Source organism: Odocoileus virginianus, chromosome 27, assembly GCF_023699985.2.
Source record: "Odocoileus virginianus isolate 20LAN1187 ecotype Illinois chromosome 27, Ovbor_1.2, whole genome shotgun sequence".
Taxonomy (NCBI): domain Eukaryota; kingdom Metazoa; phylum Chordata; class Mammalia; order Artiodactyla; family Cervidae; genus Odocoileus; species Odocoileus virginianus.
In genome coordinates, this window is record NC_069700.1 from 34,164,697 (window position 1) to 34,191,212 (window position 26,516).

Sequence of the window (26,516 nt, forward strand, 5' to 3'; positions counted from 1 at the left end):
CATGACAAATAACCTGAGAAATTTCCAGACACCGAATATATGCTCAATAAAGACTTTTGGGCGATACCAATAGTGGTGCTTTCTCATGTGCCAAACACTTAATCCTCAGAACAACCCTATAAGGTAAGCCCTATTTTATCAACATGGGAACTGAAGCACAGGGAAGTGAAGAAACTTGACCAAAGTCACCCAGTCGGTAAGTGGCAGAGTGGACTTTCATATTCTTCCTGGGATCTATAACTGGACTTAAGAAGCGAGAAAGTGGTAGGAGAGATAGACAACAAACCTGCTGCATAATTTATTCCAATAGCAGTTTTTATTCGGAAATATGCCTCCAAACTTGGTGGCAGTCTGGGGACAGGTGGTCCCTGGCTTGCTCGTTGACTCTCTTTCCCAGCCCAGGGCATAGGGCCCTTGGAGTTAAGGCACAGGGTCAAGTCCTCAAGGATCAACATCCCTGACAGCCTCAGGGGTCTGAGGCCTGGGGCTGGTGCAAAAGAAAATGAGCCAGGTTCCAACCCGGGCTGTGTCATGGTCCGAGGGCCTGGGCCCCGGGTGCCAGGGCTGCAGCTCCCTCTGTTGCAGAGGCTGGTGTCACCCACAGACCAGCTGTGGCCAGGTCCTGGTAGACATGAGATTGGGGGCAAGAGGCTGGCAGAGGTTAGTTTTCTGGTGCCGGGTCCAGTTTATCTTCCTGAGGCGCAGAAGCTGAGCTGGGAGCGTCTTCCCCACCATTGAGGGACTTCTGCTGCTCACTGCTGCTGGGTGAGGGGGTCTTGTTTTCACGGGATCCCCAGCGAGTCAGGCGCTTTAGGGAGGAGTCCCGGCGGGCAAGTAGAGGGGCCTGAAAGCCTGTGAAGGAGCTGCTGGTGGTGGGACGTTTGTCTGCCGGAGAAAAGGCAGGTATGAGGAAGCAGAAGGTGTGTGCGAAGGGGAAAAGTGGAGGGGCTTCACTTCAGCCCTCAGGGGAGAGGAGCACCCCCTGATCTGCAATGCCCTGCTGGCTCTGCAGATGTGGGGGTCTCCCCTCCTCCCTCCCTTGTCCCTCCCCATTCCAAGGAAAGCTCCAGGGTCTAACCCTTCTCACCTCCAGGTTTAATTGGATGCATGAGCCGGTTCATCTGGACATTCCAGTGCTTCACGTTGGTACTAGCCTGGCGCAACTTCTGCTGAGCAGCCTGCGGGGACAGGACCAGTGGAGAGTGGTCAGAGCCACCATCCAAGACAGCAAGTCTCAACCTTTTCAGGTTCACAGGCCCCTTAGGATCTGACAAAGGCTATTGATCATCTTCCCAGAAAAACTCATGTATGTTCATAAAGAGCTATGTGTATGAACAGAGTTGGCCTCCAATTTCAGGGGACTCAAAGACCATCAAATAGTCAAAAATAATTATAAGTATAGTTTCCACTTATCAAGCAGCTAAAATGTACTAATATCTTACTTAACTTCCAGAGAAGAAGGTAAGAAACATTCAAAAGAGGTTAAGTGACTTGCCCAGGGACAAACATGGAGCCCTGAACAACTGTGTCACACCACCCATCCAGGACCTGATGCGAAAACCTCTGCTCCAGTGTTCATCTAGCCATTAGCAGCGGCTGTGGGGTAAGGAGTCATAGAGGAATTTTCTCTTTTTATGATACTTATTTCTGTGTCTGAATTTTTTTTAAAAGACCATATATGCCAACAAAGCAAAATAAAATAATGAATACTAATAAAAATAAAACATCAAAAGTTTGTCTTTTTTCTTAAATTGTCTATGGAGATTTGGGCTCCAAAGAGTGGAACCAAAGTGCAGGAATAGCAAAGTAGGGGCTGGAAGAGTAGGAGGAAAAAAATTTTGCCCAGATTAATAACAATGATAAAGACAGCAGTTAATATTTCTTCAGTGCTTACTGAATATTAAGTATCACATGCTATCTTGTTTAATCTTCATAGCAATGCAATTACCAGTCCCCTTTCCCAGATGAGGGACTTGAGCTCAGAGAGGTTAGGCCATTTGTCAGAGGCCACACAGTCAGGCCACGGGAGAGCCTGAGGGACAGCGCGTCAGGGAAGGTTCCAGAGCCTGTGCACTCACCCTGCCGCCTGCAACCTGTTCCACCCGAGGCCTCACCTCCACATCCTCGTCGGCCCTCTGCCGGTTCTGCCGCACCTCCTCCAGCTGCTGCTGGGCCTGCTGCAGAGAGCGGCTCTGCAGGGCCATCTCCTGCTGCAGCTCCTGCTTCTCCTGCTGCGCCCGCTCGATGTATCGCTCCTGTTCCTCCTTCAGCTGCAGCAGCTGCTTCAGCTTCTCCTCCTCCTCCTCCAGCAGCCTGCGGGGTGTCCAATGTGTCACTTCCAGGCCGAGGCACCTCACACGGTGCTTGACAGGTGGGAGGGTGGGGGCGTCAGGGAGGGAAGGCAGAAGGGGCCGCCTGGTCCTACCTGGTCTGGGCGAGGCGCACGGCCTCCTCGTCCTGCCGAGCTTTCACCTCCAGCTGTAGGGCCTCCTGGAGCCTCTGCTGCATCTCCTCCAGCTCCTTGATGCGCTGCCGCTGCCGGGCAGCCTCTTCCTTCTTCAGCTCCATCTCAGCCTGCATGGAGGCCCGGGCCTGCATGGGGACATGGAGCCAGGTCAGCGGGGGCCCTGCGGAGGAAGGCTGCGGGTATGCTGCCCTTTCCCCAGGGCTTTGTGAGGCCAGCCCAGCTAGTTATCTCTGGATGAGGGTCTGGGGAGTTCCCTCATGTCAGGTTTTCCTGATCTGATCCCCTTCTGAAAACCTGACTAGGTCAGATATAAGGATCAGTAAACTACATGGGGAAAAGGGGCTCAAGTCATCCCCTTTTAGCACCAGCCTTAATAGTTATTATTATACTTTGTAATATAATGTTTTATAATTATAATTAGGCTAGTGCTAGCAAGGGAACGACTATAATTATAATTGTTAGAGCAATTGTAACTCAAAAGTATTTCCTTAGTTGATTCCCCTTTCCACACCTCTATAAGCCAAGTTCTACTGGCATCAACATGTCACAAGTAACTGAGGCACAGAAAGGCCAAGTAACTTACCTGAGATCACAGGGTTCCTAAGAGGCAGAGCTGGTATGGAACCCACAGTGTCTCAACTCCAGATCTAGATCTCTTTAAATCTTAAATCTAATTGCCTCTATACCTCTAGTCCGTCTCCAGGTTCATCCCGTCTTCCTCCCATCCTACCTTCTCCAGACTGGCCTATTATAAATTCAGAGCAAGTCTAGTCCCATATAGTCCAGCCTCGGTCCAAATTCATCCCCAGACACAAGGTCTTCAGCAACTCCTCTGTCAAGGTCCCGCCCCCCAGCCAGCCAAGGTCTCCCAACTTGGCTTCATTCCACACCTATCACTCCGCTCCATCCTTCCAAATTCGTAGGCTCGGGCCCCGCCCCACATCATCTCTCCTCTCAAGCCACCCTTCGGCCAGGTTCCTTACCCCATAGGCCCTGTCCCCATTCCACACCTATCTGTCCTCCCCCAAAATCCCTCAAGACAAGCCCCGCCTCCACGCTCATCCCTCAGGGGGTGGCCCCGCCCCCAGCCCAGGCCCCGCCCTGTCCCCGCCCCCCGGCGCTCAGCACCTGGCGGGGGCCTCACCCCTCGGCCCACCGCCTCCTCCCGGGTGCAGCCGCACCTGCTCCGCCTCGCGCAGCTGGACCTCGAGCGCCTGCTGGAGCTCCCGGTGCTGGCTGCGGCGCCGCTCCTCCTCCTCCTGCATCAGGCGCTCCGCCTGCCGCTGCGCCTCCTGCAGCAGCTCCAGTTCCTGAAGCTTCCTCTCCTTCTCCTCCTGCAGCTGCTGCAGCCGCAGCATCTCCTCCTCCTTGGCGGCCCGGCGCCTCTCTCGCTGCTCCCTCTGCTCGCGCCGCTTCTGCTTAAGGTCCTTGTGCAGCGACGTCTTCCCCTCTGCCTGCAGCCGGATCGCCGTCTGGATGGCTGTGGAGGGAGCGGGAGGGGCTAGCCGGAGACAGGGGGGCCTCGAGGGGGCCCACTGCCAGAAGGGGGCCTTTGGAGTGGCTCCTATCCTGCTGGGCAAAGTGCTCTCACTCCCTTTTCACCGATGAGGCGACTGGGGCCCAGCCCGGTCCAGGACACCCCGTGAGCACTCACCAGCTGTCCACTCCTGGCGCTGGCGCGTGTCAGAGGCGCTCATCTCATAGGTGCGGGAGGCAGTCTTCACACAGAACATGCAGCGCTTCCCCTCTCGGTCGGGCAGCACCTGGGAGAAGGCCCAGACAGGCTGGCTTCACTGGGGCCACACCTGCCCCAGGGGGGCTCCAGCTCCAGCCCCTTCCCCCTTGGCTGATCATCTCCTCCTGGCACCCCTTCCACCCACTCTGCCAGGAGCCTGCGTGGCCTGGTTTGGAGGTTAGTGTCCCCACAACTCTTAGAGCCTTTGCTCTTTGAAGGTGGGACAGCTCTCCTCTTACTATCTCCCCATGGGGCCTATACACAGTGACCACTCATTGTTTATCCGGATCAGGGCTCAACATCTCTCATGACAGGGTCCTCACTAATGAGACCATTCATTTCCACAGGCGCCTGCCTGCTGAGAAAGTTCTCCATTCATTCATTCCACGGATATTCTGTAGTGTCTACAGGCCACTCATTGCTCCGGGCATATGGGATACTACTAAGATGTGCCTAACAGATCAAATCCCTGCCTTGCCTAAGCTTACATTCTAGTGGAAAATAATAGGTACCATGTACTGAGCTTCATGTGTTCTAGAGTCTGTACCAGGCAAAGATTATTAGCTCCATCTTACAGAGAAAGAAACTTGAGGCTCTAAGAGGTCCAGGAACCTGCCCGGTTCACAATGCATGTTAGTGGTGGAGCTGGATTTCTGCCTAGATCTGTGCTCTTTCCACAATGATAACTGTTTCCTTACATGACAAAGATGGACATAGCCTAGAATGGCTATAATAATATTTTTCATGTAAAATAACAAGTGTTATTGAGAAATTGGAGCTTTCATTTACTACTGGTGAGAATGTAAGATGGTACAGCCACCAAGGAAAAGAATTTGGCTGCTCCTCAAAAATTAAACATAGACTTACTGTATGATCAGCAATTCTACTCCTAGGTATCTGCCTTGAGAAAAGAAAATATATATCCACCCAGAAACTTGTACATGAATGTTCATAACAGCATTATGCATAACAGCAAAATGATGGGAACCACCTAATAACTACCAATGAATGAATACGTAAACAAAATATGGTCCCTCCATACAGTGAAATATTTTTCAGTCATTAAAAGGAATGAAGTCCTCATCCATGCCAAAACATGCTTGAAAATGTTATACTAAATGAAAGAAGCCAGGCACAAAAGGACAAATAGTGTATGATTCCACTTATACAAGGCTCCTAGAATAGGCAAATTCCTAGAGGTGGAAAGCAGAGTAGAGCTTACGGGGATTGGACGGAAGGGAGAATGTACCCATTACTGCTTAATGGGTACAGAGCTGCTATTTAGGATAATTAAAAAAAAAAGCTTTGGAAATAGAGAATCGGGATGGTTACATGTGAATGTAGTTAATGTACTTAATACTACTGAATCGTAACACAAAATGGTTAAAATAGCAAATTTCATGTTATATATATTTTTTTTTACTACAGTTTTTAAAATTGTTGCTTTAAGCCTCTAAAATAATGGACAGAGTCAAAGGAGGAAAAGGGATAGGAAAAGAGAAAGAATAGGGAAATATAGAGTGGCCAAAGTGAAAGCGTTAGTCACTCAGTCATGTCTGCCTCTTTGCAACCCACGGACTGTCGCCCAACAGGGTCTTCTGTCCATGGGATTCTCTGGGAAAGAATACTGAAGTGGGTTGCCATTTCCTTCTCCAGGGGATCTTCCCAACCAGGGATCAAACTTGGGTCTCCTGCATTGCAGGCAGCTTCTTTACCATGTGAGCTACCAGGGAAGTCCTTATCTGGTCTGTTGCCAAAGGGAATGGAATTTGGGTGAAGGAGAAAGAACTTTAAAGAGAACTTTTAGAAAATTTTGCTGGATAGAATGAGTCATAAATTATCGCCTCTGAAATCTTTAGCAAAGTCCACATCATTCACCATTGACTTTAGTATTGGATTTGATTTGCAGTTTTGTTTTTTTTTTAAAGTGCTGACACAAGCAATCTAAAACAACAACAACAAATGAACAAACATAATGAAACCTAAATAGAGTTACAGTTTCAGAGAAAAAAACAGATTTGTTTGCCAGAGGGTAAGGGGTGTAGGAAGAGGGAAGAAAAAGTTGAGGGATATTAAGTGGTGCAAACTTCCAGTTGCAAAATGTGAGTCATGGGTATAAAATGAATAGTGTGGGGAATATAGTCAATAATTTTGATGACATAGTTATATTTGTATGGTGACCTATCATAAGTAGAACTATCGTGGAGATCAGTTTGAAAAACATAGAAATATTGAATCATTATGTTGTGTAACAGGAATTAACATAGTGTTGCAGGTCAATTATACTTCAAAAACAAACAAACATATCCGTAGAAAGAGAGATCAGATTTGTGGTTACCGAGAGGTGGGAAGGGTGGTTGTTGAGGGGATAGGAGAGGAGGAATTGGATGAAGGTGGTCAAAAGGTACAAACTTCCAGATATAGAATAAGAAAGTTTACTAGGGATGTAACATGCAACATGAAAAATATAATTAACACTGCTGTAGATTATATTAATATATGAGGCTTCCTGGGTGGCTTAGTGGTGAAGAATCTGCCTGCCAATGCAGGAGACTCAGGTTCTGTCCCTGGGTTGGGAAGATCCCCTGGAGAAGGAAGTGGCAACCCACTCCAGTATTCTTGCCTGGGAAATCCCATGGACAGAGGAGCCTGGTGGGCTACAGTCCATGGGGCCACAAAAGAGTCAGATGCAACTTAGCAACTGCGTGTATGCCAAGTCCCTTCGGTCGTGTCCCACTCTGCGACGCTATGCCCGCCAGTCTCTTCTGTCCATGGGGATTCTCAAGGCAAGAATACTGGAGTGGGTTGCCATCCCCTCCTCCAGAGGATTTTCCCAACCCAGGGACTGAACCTGCATTTCCCGTGGCTCCTGCATTGGGGGGTGAATTCTTTACGGATAAGTCACAGGGGAAGCCTAAACAACAACAAATGTTATATATATAAAAGTTGTTGAGAGAGTAAATCCTAAGATTACTCATTACAGAAAAAAAAATTTTTCTATTTAATTTTGTACCTATATGAGGTGACAGATGTTTACTAAACTTACTGTGCTAATCACTTTATGATATGTATAAGTCAAATCACTATGCTGTACACCTTAAACTTACACAGTGCTGTATGTCAATAATATCTCAAGGAAACTGGAAGGAAAAAATAAAGCGTGTTACTTTTCTAAAAGAAAAAAAAAAGTGCTGACATGGCTGAGAATGGCCTTGAGGCACTCAGGTATACAGTTGACCCTTGAACAGCTCAGGGGTTAGAAGTGCCAACCTCTGCCTGGTCGAAAATTCACTTATAACTTTAAAGTCAGCCTGGTGGCTCAGACTGTAAAGAATCTGCCTGCAATGCAAGAGACCTGGGTTCGATCCCAGGGTTGGGAAGATTCCCTGAAGAAGGAAATGGCTACCCATTCCAGTATTCTCGCCTGGAGAATTCCAGGACAGAGGAGCCTGGTGGGCTACAGTCCATGGGGTCGCAAAGAGTTGGACACGACTGAGTGACTTTCACTTTCAGTATTCCAGTTCTGCATCTGCAGATTCAACCAACTGTGGATGGTGCAGTACTATATGTATTTATTGAAAAAAAAAATCCATGTATAAGTAGACCCAGCAAGTTCCAACCCATATTGTTCAGGGGTCAGTTGTATTTGGGTTGCACTCATCTAAGCAGGAATCTTAGGTGGGGAAGTCACTGGGGCTTCCCGCCTTGCCCTCCTCCTGACCCCTTGCCCTCAGGCTACACCAGGGCCCCTCCGGGCCGAGCTCCAGTAGGCACTCCACCCCTTCAGCTGCCGCCTCACCTCCACGCAGCACTGCGCATCCAGCGGGATCATACCCCTCTTCTCCTTGCACTCTTCACTCCCGAAATAGCAGAGGCAGCTGGGCTGCAGCTGGAACCAGCGTTCTGCCCAGTTCCTCCGCAGGTGCCCTCGTTTCCACAGGTAGCCCTGCCAGAGCCAGAGCCAAGTCAGAGGCGTCCTTGGCCCCCACCCCCACCCTTCTTGGGGTCCGCCCCTGGTCCCCAGCTGGGCCTGACCTGCTTCAGGACGTCCTGGATGAGCTCCTGGTAGACCTCATGGATGGCCATGCTGAGCGTGTCCCGCCCCACGCCTCGCAGACAGCGGCCTGAGTTGAAGAGCTCCAGGAACTGCCAGACGCTGAGCCCCCCGCTGCTCTGGGCTGCCTGGGCCTCCTGAGCCAGCAGCTCCTCCAGCTCCCCCAAGCCCACCTCCAAGCTCATGCTGCTGAGCACCTTCTTCAGCAGGTATTCCACCTGGAGGGCAGGAGGGAAGGCGTGGTGGCCACAGCAGGTGGTGTTGCTGGTGTCGACACCAGGGGTCGCTACCATCAGGCTCCCAGAGCTGGGACAGAAGTGACCACGGACAGGGGTTGGCAGGTTTGGGGGGTGGATGCGTGGCAGAGGACTAAATGACTAAATGCTGGTGGGCTCCTGAGTAGAGATTTGGGAGGGGATCCTGGGGCCCCAACTTCAATTCAGACATCCCCTCCCCAAGCTCCAGTCCTTGCTACCTTGAATTAAGGGCACGATGAGGTGGGAGCTGAGGACTGGGGGCCAGGCAGAGACAGGGAATCATAGAAAACGTCAGCGGGGAACAAGGGCCCTCTTGTTCAATCTCCTCACTCTGCAGATGACAAAACTGAGGTTCAAGTGGCGGGGGGGTGGGGGGGGGAGTGACTTGTTTTGAATCACACAGCAAGTTGGTAGCAGCCAGAACTCGATTCAGATCGACACCCCATGAGTCCTTATTCCAAGCCCCCAGCCCCAGCCCTGGGGATCGTTCCCTTGTCAGAGGGCAAGGGGACGGGAGGTGGGAGCGAGCAGGGCAGAGACAGGAAACCTGTTTCAGAGGAACAGGAAGTGGTGGTTGGGGTACATCCTGCTGCAGTTTGCTCACACTGCGTGTTGATCACAAAAGCGACAGCTTTCTGGCCTCGGAGAGGCCACCTCGCCCTGCTGGCAGGGGTCTGACAAAGGTACCCAGCCAGGTGTCTGTCTGTGAAGACAGACACATGTCCTTCTGCTGCCCCAACAGCTTCTTGGAAGACTCTCTGCAGGGCTTTCACTCTGGGGGCTACTGGGTCTTTGTTGGGAGTGGGGTGGGGGCACCCCCACTCTTCCCACAGACAGAAGCGAGGGCACAAACCTGAATGCAGTTAGACAGGCCGAGATCTCTCATAAATAGAGGACCCCCCCCCTCTCCCCGCCCATTGTGCCCTACTCAAAAGACCTAAATTTGCCCTGGGATCTTTACCACCACCAGAGGGCAGAAGGGGTCAGGAGAAGGCTGAGTGGACAGGGAGTGGGGGAGTGGAGGGAGGGGGCAGGCTGGTTGCCAAAGGGGTCACCTGCCCCGGCTTCACCCATGAATTGAGAAGGTAGAAGCTGGGTTCTAGGCTGATGTTCCCAGGATGCCCTCTCTCTGGGGTCTGAGCTGAGTCCGTCCTGGCTCCCACCTATATTGCAGGAGACAGGAAGAGAAAATCTGGAACCAGGGTGAGACTTGGTTGCCCACTTGGGAGTGACTGGAGAGGTGTCCCTGGAAGGTCTCTATTCCCCTAAAATAGCATTCTTCTCAGTTTGCCCCAGGGCCTGAAACCCTGCCATTTGATTTGAAATGTTTTCATCTCAAAACGCTCAGCAGTGTATCAGGCATTCACACCTCTGTGTAAAGAGATTGCAGAATCATTTTCCTACTGTGAGAGCAAGCAGAGCCTTGAAGGAGGTGTAGTTTTGGGTCTCCTGGGAGAAGGCATCATTGCTCTGACAGGGGCAGTTCGAGGTGTCTGGAGACGGGTGGGTGTGAACAGGTAGCCAGTGGAGAGATAAAGAAGACAGAGGATGTGGGGAAGTCGAGAGACAATTTGGCCTCCTTCACGGTTTTGTTGAGGCCTGTCCCTAAGTGATAAAGTCCCTGGGGCTCACCTCATCAGGAACCATGATCAGAGGGTACTTGTCCTCAGACAGGAAGTTGAAGAGACACCAGAGACGGAAGGCATCCTGATTGGAGAGCATGTTGTTCCCGTTGCTATCCACCTGATAGTTCTTCTTCGCCGTCAGGGTCCAGCACAGCTCATCAAAGTGCTCCTTAACAAAAGCCCCCTCTTCCACCTGCCACCAGGCCTACAAGTCAGCTGCGAAGGCTGCCTCGTCCCAGCTCCACCACCCAACTAGGCCCCAGCTGGCTTCTCAGGGTCATCTGCTTCCCTGCTCCCCACCCTGCCGATGCTGGGACTCTCGCCTGAATAATCCCTGAGCTGATGATCAGGGAGCTGTCTGGCCAACCAGCCCGACCCCCAAACCCCCAGCCCTGCCACACCCATCACTTCCGCGCATCCACATCCACCCAAGTTCCCGATCGATAGGGCAGCTCAGTCCCTCAGGCCGAGGAGAAAGAAGGGGAAGCCCAGGAGGAAATGAACAGTCAAGAAGAACTTGAGAAGACAGGGACAGCAAGGAGGAGTGGAGGGGACAGACTTAGCAGGGAGCTGGAAAGCGCTTGTGAAATGACAGCTGAAAGCTAGGCAAGGAGGGGTGAAGATCTTGGGGAAGGTGGAGGCTAGGATAGAGAGGAGGGAGCTGGAGTGAGTTTTAAGGGGGGCAGAGAGGGGGAAAGTGACGGGGATGTGAATGGTGGAGATGGGGGACATGGGTGGCAGAGGGGACAGAGATGGAGTTCATGGAGGGAGGCGTTGGGGTGGCAAGGAATTAGGGTGCTGGCCAGGTTGGGAAGTGGAGAGAGGTGAAAGGGGCTTCACCTTGTCCAGGATGTACTTGTTGAGGTAGGGCATGTATCCCTGGCTGGACACAGGACCATCGTCATCGTCTCGGAAGTGCTCCTCCAGGGCCACGGGGTCATGAGGAATGTGCAGGACGGTGTACAAGTTGTGGGACAGCACCTGAGACAGAGGGGCGCTTACCTTCCTGAGCCCCGGCCCGAGCTGGGCCACGGGGCTGCTCCCACCGGCCCTGTTGTCCTCACCCCCATCCTGGCTAAGTCTTCTACACATGTTGTTTAGTTCAATCATAACTAAAACTGCTCTCTCCCCCCTCTCTCTTTATATATATATGTACATATACACACACATATACATATATACACATATACACATACAATAAATAAAATAAAAAGTCCATCTAGTCAAAGCTATGGTTTTTCCAGTAGTCACGTACAGATGTGAGAGTTGGACTATAAAGAAAGCTGAGCACCAAAGAATTGATGCTTTTGAACTGTGGTGTTGGAGAAGACTCTTGAGAGTCCCTTGGACAGCAAGGAGATCCAACCAGTCCATCCTAAAGGAGATCAGTCCTGAATATTCATTGGAAGGACTAATGCTGAACCTGAAACGCCAATACTTTGGCCTCCTGATGCAAAGAACTGACTTATTGGAAAAGACCCTGATGCTGGGAAAGATTGAAGGTGGGAAGAGAAGGGGACAACAGAGGATGAGATGGTTGGATGGCATCACTGACTCAATGGACATTGAGTTTGAGTAAGCTCCAGGAGTTGGTGATGGACAGGGAGGCCTGGCGTGCTGCAGTCCATGGGGTTGCAAAGAGTCAGACATGACTGAGTGACTGAACTGAACACTTACAATAGAATGTAATTCAGTCATGAAAAACTGAATGAAATCTTGCCATTTGCAACAACATGGATGGACCTTGAGGGCATTATGCCAAGTGAAATAATCTGACAAAGACAGACAAATACAGTATGATCTCATTTATATGTAGAATTTTTTAAAAAGGGAAAAGAAGGGATTCATAGATACAGAGAGTAGATTGGTGGTTGCAAGAGGTATGGGGTGGTGAGTGAAATGGGTGAAGGTGCTCAAAAGGTACAAACTTCCAGTTTTTAAATACGTCATGGGAACATGATAGATATCATGGTAACCATAATGAGTAATACTGTATGCCATCTGAAAGTAGCTAAGAGAGTAGGTCTTAAAAATTCTTATTGCAAAAAACACAATTTTTTTAAACCATGCATGGCAATGGATGTTAACTAGGCTTCTCATGATCATTTCACGATATATACAAATAAAGAATCATTACATTGTACACCTGAAATTAAAATGTCAATTATACCTCAATAAAAATCAAAAAAGTAAAAACATATGCACTTGCTATGCAACAAGAACTGTGCTCAGTACTTTGCATATATTTCCCTTAACGCCCAGAACAACTGTTAACATCCTCATTTGACAGATGAAAAAAACCCCTAGACTCTGAGATGTTCAGTAATTCACCCAAAGGCACAGAGCTGGCAGGGCTGGAATTCAAACCCAGGCAGCCATGCTCTTTGGCACTCATTAGGCAGGTGTGTCCTCTTTCTGCAGACAGGGACATGGAGGTTCAAGGGACTCAGTTACTTGTGCAAGGATTCAGTGAACAAGAGCCTAAGATTCCAATCCAGCTCAGCAGATCCCAAGGCTCAGGGGCGGAAATCTGACATCTACCGTCAGAGACTCGGGGTCAGGCTGAATTGGCCTGGAGTCCAGTGAGCCTGCTCCAGGAAAGGCGTGCTCAGTTCCAGAAACTGCCCTTCTAAAGGTGGAAGGGAGCTGGAGAGGGTGCAAAGAAGGGGCACAAGAAATGGTCCACGGGGTGTGGATGACAAGGCTAAAAGGGATGATGACAGGGGAAACGGGCAGGTTAACAAACCCATCATATTAGCACAAAGAGGTTGACGCTTGAACAAGGAGATCAGGAAAAACATAAAACTGTCTTGGTGTAATTCTGCGATAGTACTTATCACAAAAAGTGTGAATGAGGAAAAACGGTCACCTACTCTGTGCCAGCCACTGTATGAGGTGCTTTCTATACCCCAGATCTAATCTCAGCGACCGTGATATCCAGACATTAGTGTCCCTGTTTTCCAGATGAAGATGCTCAGGCTTGGAGAAGTTCAGAATAAGTGGGAGAGAGACTTCCCTAGGGATCCAGTGGCTAAGACTAAGACTCTACAGTTCCAGCACAGGGGGCCTGGGTTTGATCCCTGATCAGGGAACTAGATCCCACATGCCACAACTAAGATCCAAGATCTCCCCCACCCCATGCCACAACTAGGACTTGGCATAGCCAAATAAACAAATATTTTTAAAAAGTAAAGAGCAGAGCTGAGGTTGGAAACAGGTGTTCCTGATTCTGAAGGCAGCTTCCCTATTAAAATATTGACGTCGCCTTCATCCCCCAACTATAAAGTAAACTCTGGAGACAAGGTCTCTGTTATCTTCCTGTCTCACAGCACCATGTCTCGTCTGCACACCCAAGGTAGTCAATAAATGCTGTATTCAAGGGCTGCTTCAACTCCAGCAGTTCACCTTGGAATCAGCTGGCGCAATACCTCCGAGCTGGAGTGCCTACTGTCTTGATTTCCTTATTGTCTTTTGTGAGAGGAGAGGGACAAGGGTTTGAGACTTTTCCCCAGTGTTTCCCTGAGCCTCAGGTTCAACTCAGCAAGTGGGAAGTTGGGGGGCCCAGTGAGGGGATCAGTATTTCTCTTTTCCCTCACTTCCCCTGCCTGGGCGGTCATCTGTGGTCCCCACCCCAAACCCTCATTCCCATGATCTTCAAATTATCTCATGTGCCATCTATAGTTTTGCTTTTCTCTTATTCTAAAGGACATCTGAAGTTTCTTCCTGAGGAACTCTGCCCTCTTTATTTATTTTGGTAATGGAGCCTTGATTTTCCTTTGAGAAATACCTCTCCTCTATTTTCAGTATCTGTGGTATTAGCCGTTTGCACCCCTACCCCATCTGGCTGCAGGGGTGGGCACTTTTGAGTCACGGTATTTGGTTTGAGAATGCACATGACCAAATCTAGGCCACTGAGAAGCAGTCCTGGGATTTTTGCTTCCTCTAGTGGAGAAGAGGTATATTCTTTCCGTGGGTAAACCTGGACAGAGTTAAGGTGCTAGAAGATGGATGCAGCTAACATCTTTGTCCACCCTGAATATTCACTGGGAGGACTGACGCTGAAGCTGAAGCTCCAAAACTTTGGACATCTAATACATAGAGCTGACTCATTGGAAAAGACCCTGATGCTGGTAAAGATTGAGGGCATGAAGAGAAGGGGGCGGCAGAGGATGAGGTGGTTGGATGGCATCACTGACTCAATGGACATGAGTTTGAGCAAACTCTGGGAGATGGTGAAGGACAGGGAAGCCTGGCATGCTGCAGTCCATGGGGTTGCAAAGAGTCAGACATGACTGAACGACTGGACAGCAACAACAACTACAGAGAATAATATCAAGCTATCAAGTCAAGGAATAAAGAGAGTCGTCCTGTGAGGACCTAGATCCAGCCAAGCCTGAAGTCAATACTATGCTTGGAGTTTCATTTATGTGAACCAAGATATATCTCCCTTAAGCTATTTTGAGTTTGGTTTCTACCACCTATAATCAAGAAGACATGATTAACACATCTATGGTCATAGGACACTAATCCACACTCCAAGAGGTGCCACTGCTAAATGCTTACACTTAAAACCCAGAGTGACCAGCACAAGAGAAATACCCACTTCTGAAGAGACAGGTGTTATTCTAAGTTTCACACACTTCTACCTGCTGTCTCCCGGCCTCTTTTCAAATTACCCATGTCTTTATGTTTCTTCAAGTTTCCTAGAGCACCTCTTTGGGGAAGCTTCCTGCATAGCCCAACCAAATGCTACACTCCAGTGAAGGGGGAAACATGGAAGGCCAGGGACCTTCACTCTCTAGTTGTGAGGCCTTGAATAAACTTCTTTACTCCCTGAGCCTCAGTTTCATTGTCAGTAAAATGGGATAATACCCACCACGCAGAGGGGCCATGAGAGTCGAGTAAGATGATATATAGATAGAGTGCCAGAGCAAATATAAGCCCCCTTCTTGTATAGTAAATGTGATTTTCTTTTTTAACCTAATAAATTAACAAAGATGCAAAAGACTGATACTATCAAGTATTGAGGAGATTGTGGAGAAATGGGGATTCAAATGCCCTACTGTCAAGGTGTGAATCGGTAGTCTTTCTGGAGGGCAAAACTCTATCAGATGTAAAATTGGGCAATACCCCAGCATTTTTAATCATCCAACCTACAGATGCTCAAGGGAACAGAGCTACCTGTACAAGAATGCTCACTGAAGCATTGTTTAGAATATAAGACATTGGGAAATGCCTGGCAGTTTAGTGACTGGGGCTCCAAGCTTCCAGTGAGTGGGGCACAGGTTTGATTCCTCATCAGATAACTAAGATCTTACATGCCCTGGCACAATCTGCCACCCTTCTCCCCCCAAAAAAGAACATCTAAGGCACTGGAGACAGCCTGAGTCTTCTTCAAGAGGGGACAGGTATACCACATCATGGATCTGCGTGCGGTTGAAAAATTTTACTTCTGCCACATGTGTGCTTATGGGCAAGTGATTTTTAACTTCCCCAAGACTTTAGTCTCCTCTTTGAGGAAAATAAGGGGGCCTGCTCCACGAGGTGTTTTAGAACAAAGTGCTCAGCACAGCACCTCGTACACAGTGCAATAAAAGTTGTGAGCTATTTTTATTATTATGTTTGTGTGAGCAGACATGGAAAGATGTGTATACTATACTGGCAGGTGGAAAAAGCACGCTCTAGAATGAAATATCTGTAAAATAATACGTGTGCAAATATTAGGTTGAACCATTTTAAATTGCCATTTGAGTAGGCCAAAACAATCAAATGTCAGCAATTTCATATGGTTCAATCTAATGTGTTTATTTGTACATAGAAAAAAAAATCTAGAAGACTCAGCAACTGTTAACAACTATCACCCTACCACCCTCCCCAGGGAGGGGAGGGACTTTCACCTTCTTTAACACTATTTTTGTCTTTGAATTTTTTTTTACCAGTAAAACATATTTTACTTTTATAACAAATTTCAACTTCTTCAAAAAGCACAATTTTCTGTGCCGGGAACATATATTGTTTTTATGACAAAAAATTTAAACTCTAGTGATAAAAAACAAAGGGTGCCATTAACCACTGTTATTAATGTACCCTGCTATTAAGTTGCTTTGTCATAACGTTCTTTTGCTGTTTCTTGTTTGTGTGAGCATTTCTGGCTGTTCTACATTCCTTGAGGGCAGCAAAGACTCTCATCTTAACCCTGACTCCAGAGCTCAGCACCATGTCCCCTACACGCTCATGGTTTTTTGATTAAACTCCCCTTAAGTCTAATGTAAGTGCTGCAGCGGTTTTCCAAGGTTCTCAGGGTGAAATCTTGGAGTCCTTCCAGAGATTTCACTCTATACCTTCTCTGACCTCATCCCTCTTGCTCCCTTCTATCCAGCCACTCTGGCCCCTTAGATGTCCCCCGGACACACCAGGCATGCCCTTGTCTCAGGGCCCTGGCACTTGCTATTCCTTCAGCCTGAAACATTCTTCGTCCTGGCCACGGCACAGCTCACACCCTCTCCACTTTCTGGGGGGTGGGGGGAGTGGGGGGGGTGGGGAGCTTCTCCGACCACCTTATTTAAATCTGTAGTCCCATCCCCTCTACTCCCCACACTCCCTATCCTCACTTCTGCTTTATTTTTCCTCCATGTCACGGATCACGAGTCTTGACTTATTGTGTTTATTCATCTGCGTTCTCTGTCTAGAATGCCAGCAACACAAGGGTGCGGGGTTTTTTCTTGTCTGTTTTATTTTATTCACTGCTGCAACCGCTGGATCTAGCATAATGGATACTCAACAAATATCTATTGAACGAACTTAAGTGCTTCGAGAGAAGAAGTGGGAAAAACACAAAAGTCAGATGTGTGTGGACTGAATCTCTCTACATTAATCTCGCTAAGTTTTAGTTTTCACACCTCTAAAAATGGAGTTCAAGGAGACTTTGTAGAACTCCTCTCCCACCCCAGGACAGGAGCTGCCACCCAGCAGGACATAGCTGTCCGAACTGTTCCTCTCCTCACTTCACTGGCCCACGCTGTCCTCTAAGACCTCTGTCATTGGTACCTTGTGCCAGTTGAATTTGAGGAGCCCCGGGCAGAGGCTCTGACCCCTGTGAGATATCAGGACAAAGAGGAATCAAAGGCTCCAGACACTGAGGATTCAAGGCCTCTCCCTGGAGACATCAGCTGACCTCAGATTGCCAGGCTTCCTGTGCCTGGGCGCAGGGGATGGGGCGGGGAAGGGGAGGAAAGGGGCTGGGGGCGGGCAGAGGGCGTGGCCAGAGGAGGGTCCTGCTGGAAAGGAAACGGCGGCGGGAGCGTGCGCAGCAGTCACCTGCCGATTTCAATCACTCCTTAGCCCTGGAGGCGGGGACGCTCCTTATCCTGCTCTTACAGAGGAGGAAACCGATGCTCAGAGAGCTGAAGTGTCTTCTTTAGAGTCAAGGGCTGACCCTAAAGCCCTACACTAGATCTCTATGCTCCGTGGGCTCAGATTAAGCATCAGAATCACCTGGGGAGCTGGTTGAAACTGAAATCTGCCAGGGCCCGCCCAGACCTACTGACTCAGAGTTTCCAGGGGTGGGGTCCAGGTGTCTGCAGTTTTCACAAGTTGCCATTCAGGCTCCCCCGGAGAAGGTTCTCTGTCTCCCCCACCCACCCAGGCAGCCCCTGACCTCTGGGTTGGCAGCCATTGACCTTTGAGAGGCATCATTGATTCACTATTTCCTCGGTAGGCATGTGGGGGAGTGGTTCTCCCCTGGGGGCATGTGGGGTGTGTGTGTGTGTGTGTGTGTGTGTGTGTGTGTGTGGTGTGGTGTGCAACTCAGTCATGTCCTACTCTTTGTGACCCCATGGACTGTAGCCCACCAGGCTTGTCTATAGGGTTTTCCAGGCAAGAATACTAGAGTGGCTTGCCATTTCCTTCTCCAGGGGATCTTCCCAACCCAGGGATCGCACTTGTGTCTCTTGAGTCTTCTGCATTGGCAGGTGGGTTCTTTACTACTGGCGCTACCTGGGAAGTTCGCTAAAAACTCAAGTGCAGCGATGCAATGGGTGCCAGGCCCATGATCCTGTAGTTCTTAGACTTCAGCAGGAGATGAAGATACAGAGTGTTTGGGCATCCTTAAAAGTACCAATCACTAACTGCAAAGAGAATGACTAATTTCTCTCTTTTACATGGCCTGTAGTCTTTACATGTATCCAGGTGCTAAGTGATTCTTGTAAAATTTATAGATTCTTTTTAAGAGTCACTGAATATATTTTTCTCAACCAGTGGGTACTAAAGCAAAACTACTATCATGAGGGAGGAGCACAGGCATTTTAAAAGGGGAGGATCTCTGGATTGGCTGTGTGCCTGTTGAGAGCAAGAAGGGGCTGGAGGGATTGGGTGTAGGCATCAAAGGAAAGATGGAGGCTCAGAGAAGGAAGCGGAGAGGGGAGGCTGTGTCAGGATCAGTTTCACCTGCTTGATATACTTTGTTAAAATTTACTTTCCTAGTCTAGCTGGAGAGCTTGGTGATCCCCAGTTCAGCCCTTGGGCTTTATAGCTCAGAGCTGGGCAGTGACTTGTCTAAGGTCACCCTGCTGGGGAGCAATATAGATGTTGGCCTGTATGGCTGTGAGTCAAGGGCTCTGTATCACTTAATCATCCTTCCCTCCTTCACACTCTAGACTGAGAAGACCACAGCAGGCAGAGGTTTGGGCAAAGCTGAGGATCTGTCATCAGATTCCTGGACTGCAGTTATTAACTTCCCTTCACCTAGAGGAGGGCTTCCCTGGTGGGCAGCGGTAGAGAATCTTGCCTGCGACGCAGGAGACCGGGGTTTGATCCCTGGGTCAGGAAGATCTGCTGGAGAAGGCAGTGGCAACCCACTCCAGTAATATTGCCTGGAGAATCCCGTGGACGTAGGAGCCTGGCAGGCTGCAGTTCATAGGGTCGCACCAAGTTGGACACGTCTAAAGCAGCAGCAGCACATAGGGGAAGGCTGTTGTCCCTCGCCAGAGGAGGCAGAGCCCGAAACTCAGGGGCTCTCGGTGGGCAAGACTTCCTCCCTGGGCCCCAGGACTACCCTGAGTGCCAACTAGAGGCTCAGGATTCTGGGACCCCACAGTCAGGTAGGAAAGGCCCCAGTTCACCCTCCCTGCCTTGCCTCTGCTCCTGCTGGTTAAGGGGAAGAGGTAGGGCCTCCTAGGATCCTCATCACACACACTGCTCTAACCACACACCCAGTCTCAGGCCCCTCACCCTGGGCCTGGCAGTCAGGGGGTGAGGAAGCCAAATTCTCAGCTGATCACCCATGAAGCCTAAAACTGCTTCTGGAGGGGAAACGGTGTGGACATTGGGGAACTCACCATTCCCGAGGCTCCCCTCCCTGCAGCCCTCTGTCAGGATGGGTACTCACTCCTAAAGCTCTTCAGAGAGGGAAGTTTTGGGGGCCCTTCAAAAGCTCAGAGTCCTTAGCTCCTGTGTTCAGCCTAAATCCATTCTGAGCAGAAGTGCCATTCCTACTGATTTTTTTTTATTTTTTTTCCCACCTATCTGGACAAAAGCTATGGTACTTTCTATAAGAATTCAGAGAAGGAAAAACTCATCTGATCTCTCCCCCAAGCCTTCTCTTCTTCAGAGAAGACAATCCTGACTCCTTTGGGGGTACTACTCAGAGGACTTGCTGTTCTTCCTCTTCCTTCTGGCCCCATCACAGCTCTGCCCAGGATGACCGGTGGCAGCCTTTCTGCCAATATGTCGGAGAGAAGTGGGTGACTGTCCCAGCTTGCTCTGGGCTGGTGCAGGTCCTCTGGCCTCCTCCCAAGAGAGGGTGCCAAGGCCAGGGACAGTTTTGGTGAGGACAGGCTGACCCTGAGGTCTTTTCCCTTCTCACCCAGTCTTTCTGGTTAGGGAGTATGCCCTGCTGGTCTCTATCTGTCATCTGCTTCTTCCTCTGCCTTCTGACCACTTCTCTATTGCTCTTTTGCCTTTCCGGCATCCCCACCCCCAGCACTATCACTACTTCCTCCCATCCTAGGCTCTAGTATCATAGGCTGGTGGGAGAACTGCCTTCCTCATCTTTCTCTCCTATGAAATGGGCTCTGCAGTTTCTGGTCCACCTGCCGCTGGGCCTGAGACTACCACTGCTACTCAGGTTCCCAGAATGGACACGTTTTCTGTTGATGGGTTGAAATCTACCACTAATTCTGTGTGACCGCAGAAGCTGCTGGGTGGGCTTGTTGTGAGCTGTGATGTGGTACAAAGACAGTGGATGGATGGTTAGATTTTGCATCCTCCCCATGCAATCTTCCTTGTAAATACTCAATGGGTGGGGGTGGGGAACAGGCATCTGCCCAGTTAGAGGCCAAGACAGAAGCTCCAACTAAGAAGCCTTACTGCCTAGTGGGCTCAGGAAATCTGAGTGCAGTACCTTCCATTTATGAGGGAAATAGAGAGCCTGGAGCTGTCACAGGGGCCACAGCTAATGGAGTGGTGGAAAATGGAGACAACAGACTATGGAGGTTGGGATTGTTCCTGAAAGATATTAAAGGGGCAACATGGGAGGCGGATATAGGACATGGAGTTTCTGTAAAGATGGGTTTTGGATGATCTGCTTTTCCTCTGTCTGCCCTGCAGAGCTCACTAGACTACATAACCTGCAATAAGAGGATTTAAGTAGAATGTGAGGAAGAACCTGCCTCTTGGGAGATTCTCTCGGATGATCAAAGGTGGTCATGGACTCTCCTTCCTAGGAGAGCCAAGAATCATTTACTAGAGGCTCACAAGTCTGGCTAAGGGGTCAATTATCAGATAGGACCAGTTTGGGATATCCAAGTTCATTATGTCCAAGTTCAGCAAAGTAGAGGGAGGGGAACAATGCCATCCAATTTGTCTCTTGGGTTTCCAGGCACCTCCTGCTCAGTCATTTAGAATGGAGGTTTCCTTGAGACCTTTCCGGGGCGGGGGGTGGGGGTGGGGGTGGGTGGGGAGGGGGAAGGCGGCAGGAAAGATACAGGAGTCTATGGCCTAGCCTCATGCCAGGCGCATACCTGGTGCTCAATAATATTTGTAGAGCGAATGAATGAACCCCTAAGGCAGATCCCAGAGGGCTGAGGCCTCCCTCATCCTGTCTCCTTGTGTCCCCTGGCTCCAGTGGCCTAGAGCCTGGCTTCTTGCCCACTAACGAGGGTGAAGGCAGCACTAACCCAGGACGGCAGGAGAGAAACTTTTTGGTCTCCCAGGAATTATCTAGGACCAAGCAATGAACTTCAGGGCAATCACTGATGGGGCTCTTCCTGGACTCAGATTCCACTCCTTCCCTGCTAGAAGTCTCAAGGCCTAAGGTAAGTTTCCCAACCTGGTGGGCATGAGGGGGTTGGTGAACGGGCAGCAGTATGATGGGGTCTTCAGTCCTTGCTCCTTCCCAGGTCTGTCCTGCCTAGGAGGCAGGGTGCAGAGTAGATGCTCTCCTGCCGAGGGGGCCTGAGCTGCCTGGTTTGGGGCCGTGAGAGGCTCTTGAACCCTCTCTCTCAACTCTGGGAGGAAGTGACTGACAAGTGCTAGCTAACTGTCTCTCTTCAAAGCCAGGAGGAAGCACCAGGAAGGAGTAAGGTGCATGCCCAAGCTTGACTCTGGGGAGACGTGTGCTCATCACATGGAATCTGGGATGTAGCTTGGCTCGTGGCCCTCAGAACCCCATGATGCCGCCTCTCTCCTGAGAGTTTTGGGTCGGGGCTCTGGACCATGGCCCTGCATACCCCTCACTGGAGCCTCTGGACGGTGGGCAGCAGCATCCACCAGGCCATGTCACCCCAGTTACCCAGCACTGGCCCCCCACCCTTCCTGGGCCCCTGGCTAGCTGGGGTGCCCCTGGAGGAGCGCAGAGTTCGCGCCTAGAGCCCAGGAAGCGGGGGCTGCTGAGACGCGTCCGCCGGCCTCCCGGCGCCCCGGGTGCCTCTCACCTTGAGCTGGGACTTGGAGACCTTGCCGCTCTTTTCCACGTCCAGTGCGGTGAACGCGTACCAGATGGACTTGAGCAGCTCCTTGCGCAGGGCCATGGCTGAGGCGCCCGCCCGGCCCAGGGGCGGCTCTGACACCAAGATCCGGTTTCAGGAAATGCAAACGGCAGCAGAGACCGCAGCAGGGCCGCGGCGCGGACCGAGAGCTCCACCTGCCTGCTCTCGCGGGCTCCCGCGCTGGCAGGACCCAGCTTGTGGCTCAGCAGCCCCGCTCTCTGCTTGCGACTGGGGACCAAGCCCTGGGGAGCTATGGCCCCAGCTCTGTTCAACCTGGTTCCCTGAGCGTGAGGCCCTTTGGGAGCCTCCTCAGCCCCCAAGCCTCCTCGGCCCCCAGAGGCAGTTTGCTGAAGGAAAAGCGAGCCTGTCCTGACTTTGGAGTCAGACAGCAAGGGGCAGGTCTGGTACCAACCCCACACTTACCAGGTGGGAGGCTTTGGATGAGTAACATAACCTCTTCAAGCAGCTTCTCATTGGTAAAGAGGAGGAATGCTCACCTCATAGATTGTAAAGAGGTCTGAGGATGGACATAAAGCTGGAGTAGGCTCTGGATAAAGCATCTCTTTTAAGGCCATCTAACACTACTGTGGTGGTGGGGCTCCTCCTACCACCAATACAAACTTGGAGGAGGAACTGGGCCAGAGCACCTCTCTAGGTCGAGAGGACTTGGCACGTGATTAGCTGCTCCCTTATCACCTGGCCTTGGCTCTGACAAGGCACGCAGAGGACTGCCCCCTCTGGGGCCTAGTGGCTCTGACCCAGAGACTCTGAGGCTCATGGGTTGAGCCCCGTGGTGGGGCCCAGCTTCCAGGGCACTGGGAGCAGGAGGTTGGGGACCCAGGGTGGGGACATCAGTGCTTCTGTTTCTTTAGACTCAGTACCTGTGAGGGCTGGCACATACTCCTGCCACTAACAGTGGCCTTGGATGTTGAAGGTAACTGAAGCGCCCCTACCCGGGGGCATGCCCCAGCACCTGTCCTTCCAAGAAGCAGGTACAAAAGAGAGTTTGCTAGGCATCCTAAGAGAGGATGCCTGTGTTAGGGGAGGCGGCGCATACCCGTGACAGTGGGGAGAGGAAAACAGACACCTCCACCTCCAATCCCTGTGATGCTCCCAAGCAGGAGGGGTCAAACCCACGTGTTCTTTCCATCACCTCCCTTTCCTGTGTTCTGTCCTTCCCGCCAGGACTGGTCCGGTCCTACCACATACTTTTCAGTAGACTCTGACTGTGTCTTTGGACTTCCACAGCATGGTCCCAGACACCTAGGTGGGTACCCCCAGAGCTGGGTATCAAAGCTGGCACTTCAGCACCAGGACAGCAGAGCCATCAGAAATCTTGGGTGCCTTGGCAAGGGTACCCCCAATCCGTGGGGCTTTCCTGACTTGAGCAGTGGACTGTGTGCTGTGTGTGGAGAAGCGGTTGGGTCTGGAGGGGCTGTGATGACATATCACAAAGCAAGGTAGAAAAAAACAGAGTTCCTTCAGCCTACTCATCTTGAGGCTTGAGATCCAACCAGAGCCTGGAAGCAGTGGTCACACTGGCCTTGTTTGGCTACTCGGAGCCCAGCTGCTCAGCTGTGGGCAGGAAGCCACCGGCCACTCCTTGGGGTTTCTCTCACATTAGGGCTTCCTTCCCCGGGACTCCTGGGAGGCAGGCACCCCAGTCCAACACTGAGGCTGAGTGAGGTCTGCACCTGAGTGAGGTCTGCGCTTGGGATATAGGGCCAAGAGCCTGATTTGACCAGCCCTGGCACCAGGGCCCAAAGCTGAAAGAAGGGAGGAAAGACCCAGGTGGAAACTTGGAACTTTTATTAAATACTCATTCACCCATTTGCCACCACCATCCAGAGCAGGAAAAAAAATTATCAAAATGCAGTTAAAAAAAATAAAACAAATTACACCCGATCCCCAGTATGTACAGTCATTCCTGGCCTCTCTGCCACAGCTGTGGAGAGGCTGGGGAGCAGCTGGGGTGGGCGTGGGGCTGGGCACCTTTCTCCAGCCACGGGCCCCTGAGCGATTCTGACTGTGGTGGCAGAAAGTCCCTGCTGCCAAGGGGCCAGACACCTTGGCTGGCCTCCGGGGAGGTGTTTATTGCTGGGAGGGGCAGGGCTGGGCCCGCTCTGCCCCTACTGGGCGGAAGAGCTGTCTGACTGCTCCCAGAGTGGGCAATGACCAGTTGGGAGTAGAGGACCAGTCCCAAGAGCAGCCCCAATCGCCACCTGAGAAGGGGGATGGACCGAGGGCAGGATGGGTGTTTTCCAGAGAGGAGAGAGGGTGCTCAGCTGATTCTGGGGGGGAGGACACCCCAGTGCAGCCTGCTGATCAAGCTTGTCCTCCTTAGCTCCTGAGGAAGATGCACGCCCCCGATTCCAGCTGCCCGGCCCTCCTTGGGGGCAGGGCTCCCGTGCCCTTCAGGCCGTTTTCCTGCTGCCTTCTTGCCCCAGAGGCCTGTGCGGCCACCTGCACGTCAGCCACAGCCTGGGCCCTTGGAGGCAAGGATGCCTGTGCGGCCCGGCACCTCCTTCAGCGCAGTGTGGGACCCAGCCCTTGGGCTCAGCAGCTGCTCTCCGACTCTGCAGTCTCCAGGGTCACCGCCCCCTGCTGCATGGCAGCGGTGGCCACGCTGATGGCCTCCTCTAAGGTCTGCTGCTCCTCCAGCTGTGGAGAAGGAGGGAGAAAGTGAGACCCTCCCTCCCAGGTCCCAGTGGTAGAGTATGTGGTCTACTCTTTTGAATGTCCTCCACCTACCCAATGTCACACACACCTGAGCACTCAGTAGGGCCCCAGGAAACAGGAAGTTCACTGATAGAACCCTTTCAGGCTAGGCATGGTGAGGAGCCATGGAACGGTCCAGGGTCAGACAGAGCAGCTTGCTCATGGCAGGGGAATGGCGGGTTGGAATAATCATATACTTCAGCCCCCTTATTTTCCAGATGAAGGAACAGGGACACGAAGAAATGAAGGGTTGAGACTGCAAGGCAGACTGCCATGAAAGTTACCATGAAGGTCAGAAGGGGCTCCCCACCCTGCCTCAGTGAAGGAAGAGCCTGAGCCTGAGACAGGTGTGTGGATGCGGGCAGGAAAGGCTTTGTCCTCTGAAATGGGCACCTTCAGACCCGAATGCGTCCTCTCCTAGTCCTGCACCGAGTGCCCCTGCCCTTCCTGCTGCTTCTCCAGCCCCCAGCCTCCTCACCTGCACCGCAATGTGAGTTCCGTTGGCTGTGGCCAGCAGCGCCACCTGCTGATGATGAAGGGATGCTACACTTGAGTCCTCAGCCACCACAGTCCCAGAGGTAATGATTGTGACCTGAAATAATATTAAGAACGAGGTTTTCCAACCTACCTACATTATTCTCCCAACCCCCAATCCAAAAAAATCCTTTCAAGCAATGTGGCTGGGAACAACCCAGAAGGAAATGAATAAAATCATGATGAGTCAGATTAATGAACTAGCTTGGGGCTCAGAGCTAAGCGGGGGTTGTAGTGGTGGCGGTGGTTTAGTCGCTAAGTTGTGTCCGACTCGAGACCCCATGCACTAGAACCCACCAGATTCCTCCTTCCATGGAATTTTCCAGACAAGAACACTGGAGTGGGTTGCTATTTCCTTCTCCAGGGGATCTTCCCAACCCAGGAATCGAACCTGGGTCTCCTGCATTGCAGGCAGATTCTTTTACTGACTGAGCTACCAAGGAAGCCCTAAGTGGGGGCTATATGTTTCTTTAACTTATAGCCAACTTAACTTATGAATTTTGAGCCACAGAAGGACAGAGCTGTAAAAGGCCCCAGAGGTAACTTAATATTCTCATTTGAAAATGGACTAAAGCTCATGGAAAAGTAACATGCAACATGCCTATGGCAGCAAGCAAACTGTCTCGACTCTCAGAGCAATGCTTGTCAACAAAGGAGAGTTGCTGATGACCCAGAGGAGTTGTAGGTAAGACACTTTATCTGTGGGAATGTTGGCCCTCCTAAGAAGGCTGGACTAATTTAGCCCGCACTTTAAGGCCCGTCCCACAGAAAGGAAGGACAAGAGAGGAAGAATTCCAAGCAAACCGCCTAGTCGTACGGGCTGTGTCTGGGTGCCATCGGCGCTGACCATGGCGACTGTGTGTGTGCCAGAGGTGGCAAGGTCATCGTCGTGACTGGGAATGGCAAGGGTGGTGCTGCCATGCTGGGTCACCATACTGATGGCGCTCCCCAGGGCCTGCAGGTCTTCTGGGGACAGGCTGACCTGCCAATAGGAAGGAGGAAGATGAGCTAGGAGCGGAGGGGAGGGTTGTCTGAAAGCCCCTAGGCAGATGGACCTGCTCGTTCAGGTTTGCCTACTGGTAGACTAGAGGATCAGCTTCTTGTCACAGGAGGAGGGGTCAGGACAAGCAAGTGAAATGGCC

At 51.0% G+C, this 26,516-nt stretch overlaps 2 protein-coding genes across 9 annotated transcripts in view; both read right to left on the reverse strand.

The window, feature by feature from the left end:
* Positions 1-297: 297 nt before the first annotated feature.
* On the reverse strand, positions 298-22,215 carry DEF6 (DEF6 guanine nucleotide exchange factor). Its single transcript, XM_020886858.2, has 11 exons — positions 22,069-22,215; positions 10,979-11,119; positions 10,146-10,331; positions 8,238-8,474; positions 8,002-8,148; positions 4,122-4,230; positions 3,649-3,947; positions 2,426-2,592; positions 2,115-2,313; positions 1,088-1,178; positions 298-885 (listed from the first exon to the last, which is right to left on the reverse strand). The coding sequence occupies exons 1-11, from the start codon at positions 22,162-22,164 to the stop codon at positions 662-664; spliced, it is 1,896 nt and encodes a 631-aa protein (XP_020742517.1). The 5' UTR covers positions 22,165-22,215; the 3' UTR covers positions 298-661.
* Positions 22,216-23,916: 1,701 nt separating this feature from the next.
* ZNF76 (zinc finger protein 76) overlaps positions 23,917-26,516 on the reverse strand; it is a 28,406-nt gene continuing 25,806 nt past the window's right edge. For 6 of the 8 annotated variants that reach the window (XM_070456559.1, XM_070456561.1, XM_070456560.1 and 3 more), the window contains 3 exons: positions 26,192-26,356; positions 25,319-25,432; positions 23,917-24,783 (listed from right to left, as the gene is read on the reverse strand). In XM_070456559.1, the coding sequence (XP_070312660.1) occupies positions 24,679-24,783; positions 25,319-25,432; positions 26,192-26,356 (384 nt within the window). In that variant the 3' untranslated portion in view covers positions 23,917-24,678. The remainder of the gene's footprint in view (positions 24,784-25,318; positions 25,433-26,191; positions 26,357-26,516) is intronic. The other 2 variants (XM_070456562.1, XM_070456563.1) reach the window with 1 other exon arrangement.

Bases quoted from the DNA above. Each gene is read 5' to 3' on its own strand.
- DEF6 (XM_020886858.2), bottom strand. From the start codon at position 22,164: ATGGCCCTGCGCAAGGAGCTGCTCAAGTCCATCTGGTACGCGTTCACC. The intron at 4,231-8,001 runs GTGAGGCGGCAG...GCCTTCTCCCAG, and splicing joins ATGCGCAGTGCTGCGTGGAG to GTGCTGCCCGACCGAGAGGG. The intron at 2,314-2,425 runs GTAGGACCAGGC...GACACCCCGCAG, and splicing joins GTGCGCCTCGCCCAGACCAG to GCTGCTGGAGGAGGAGGAGG.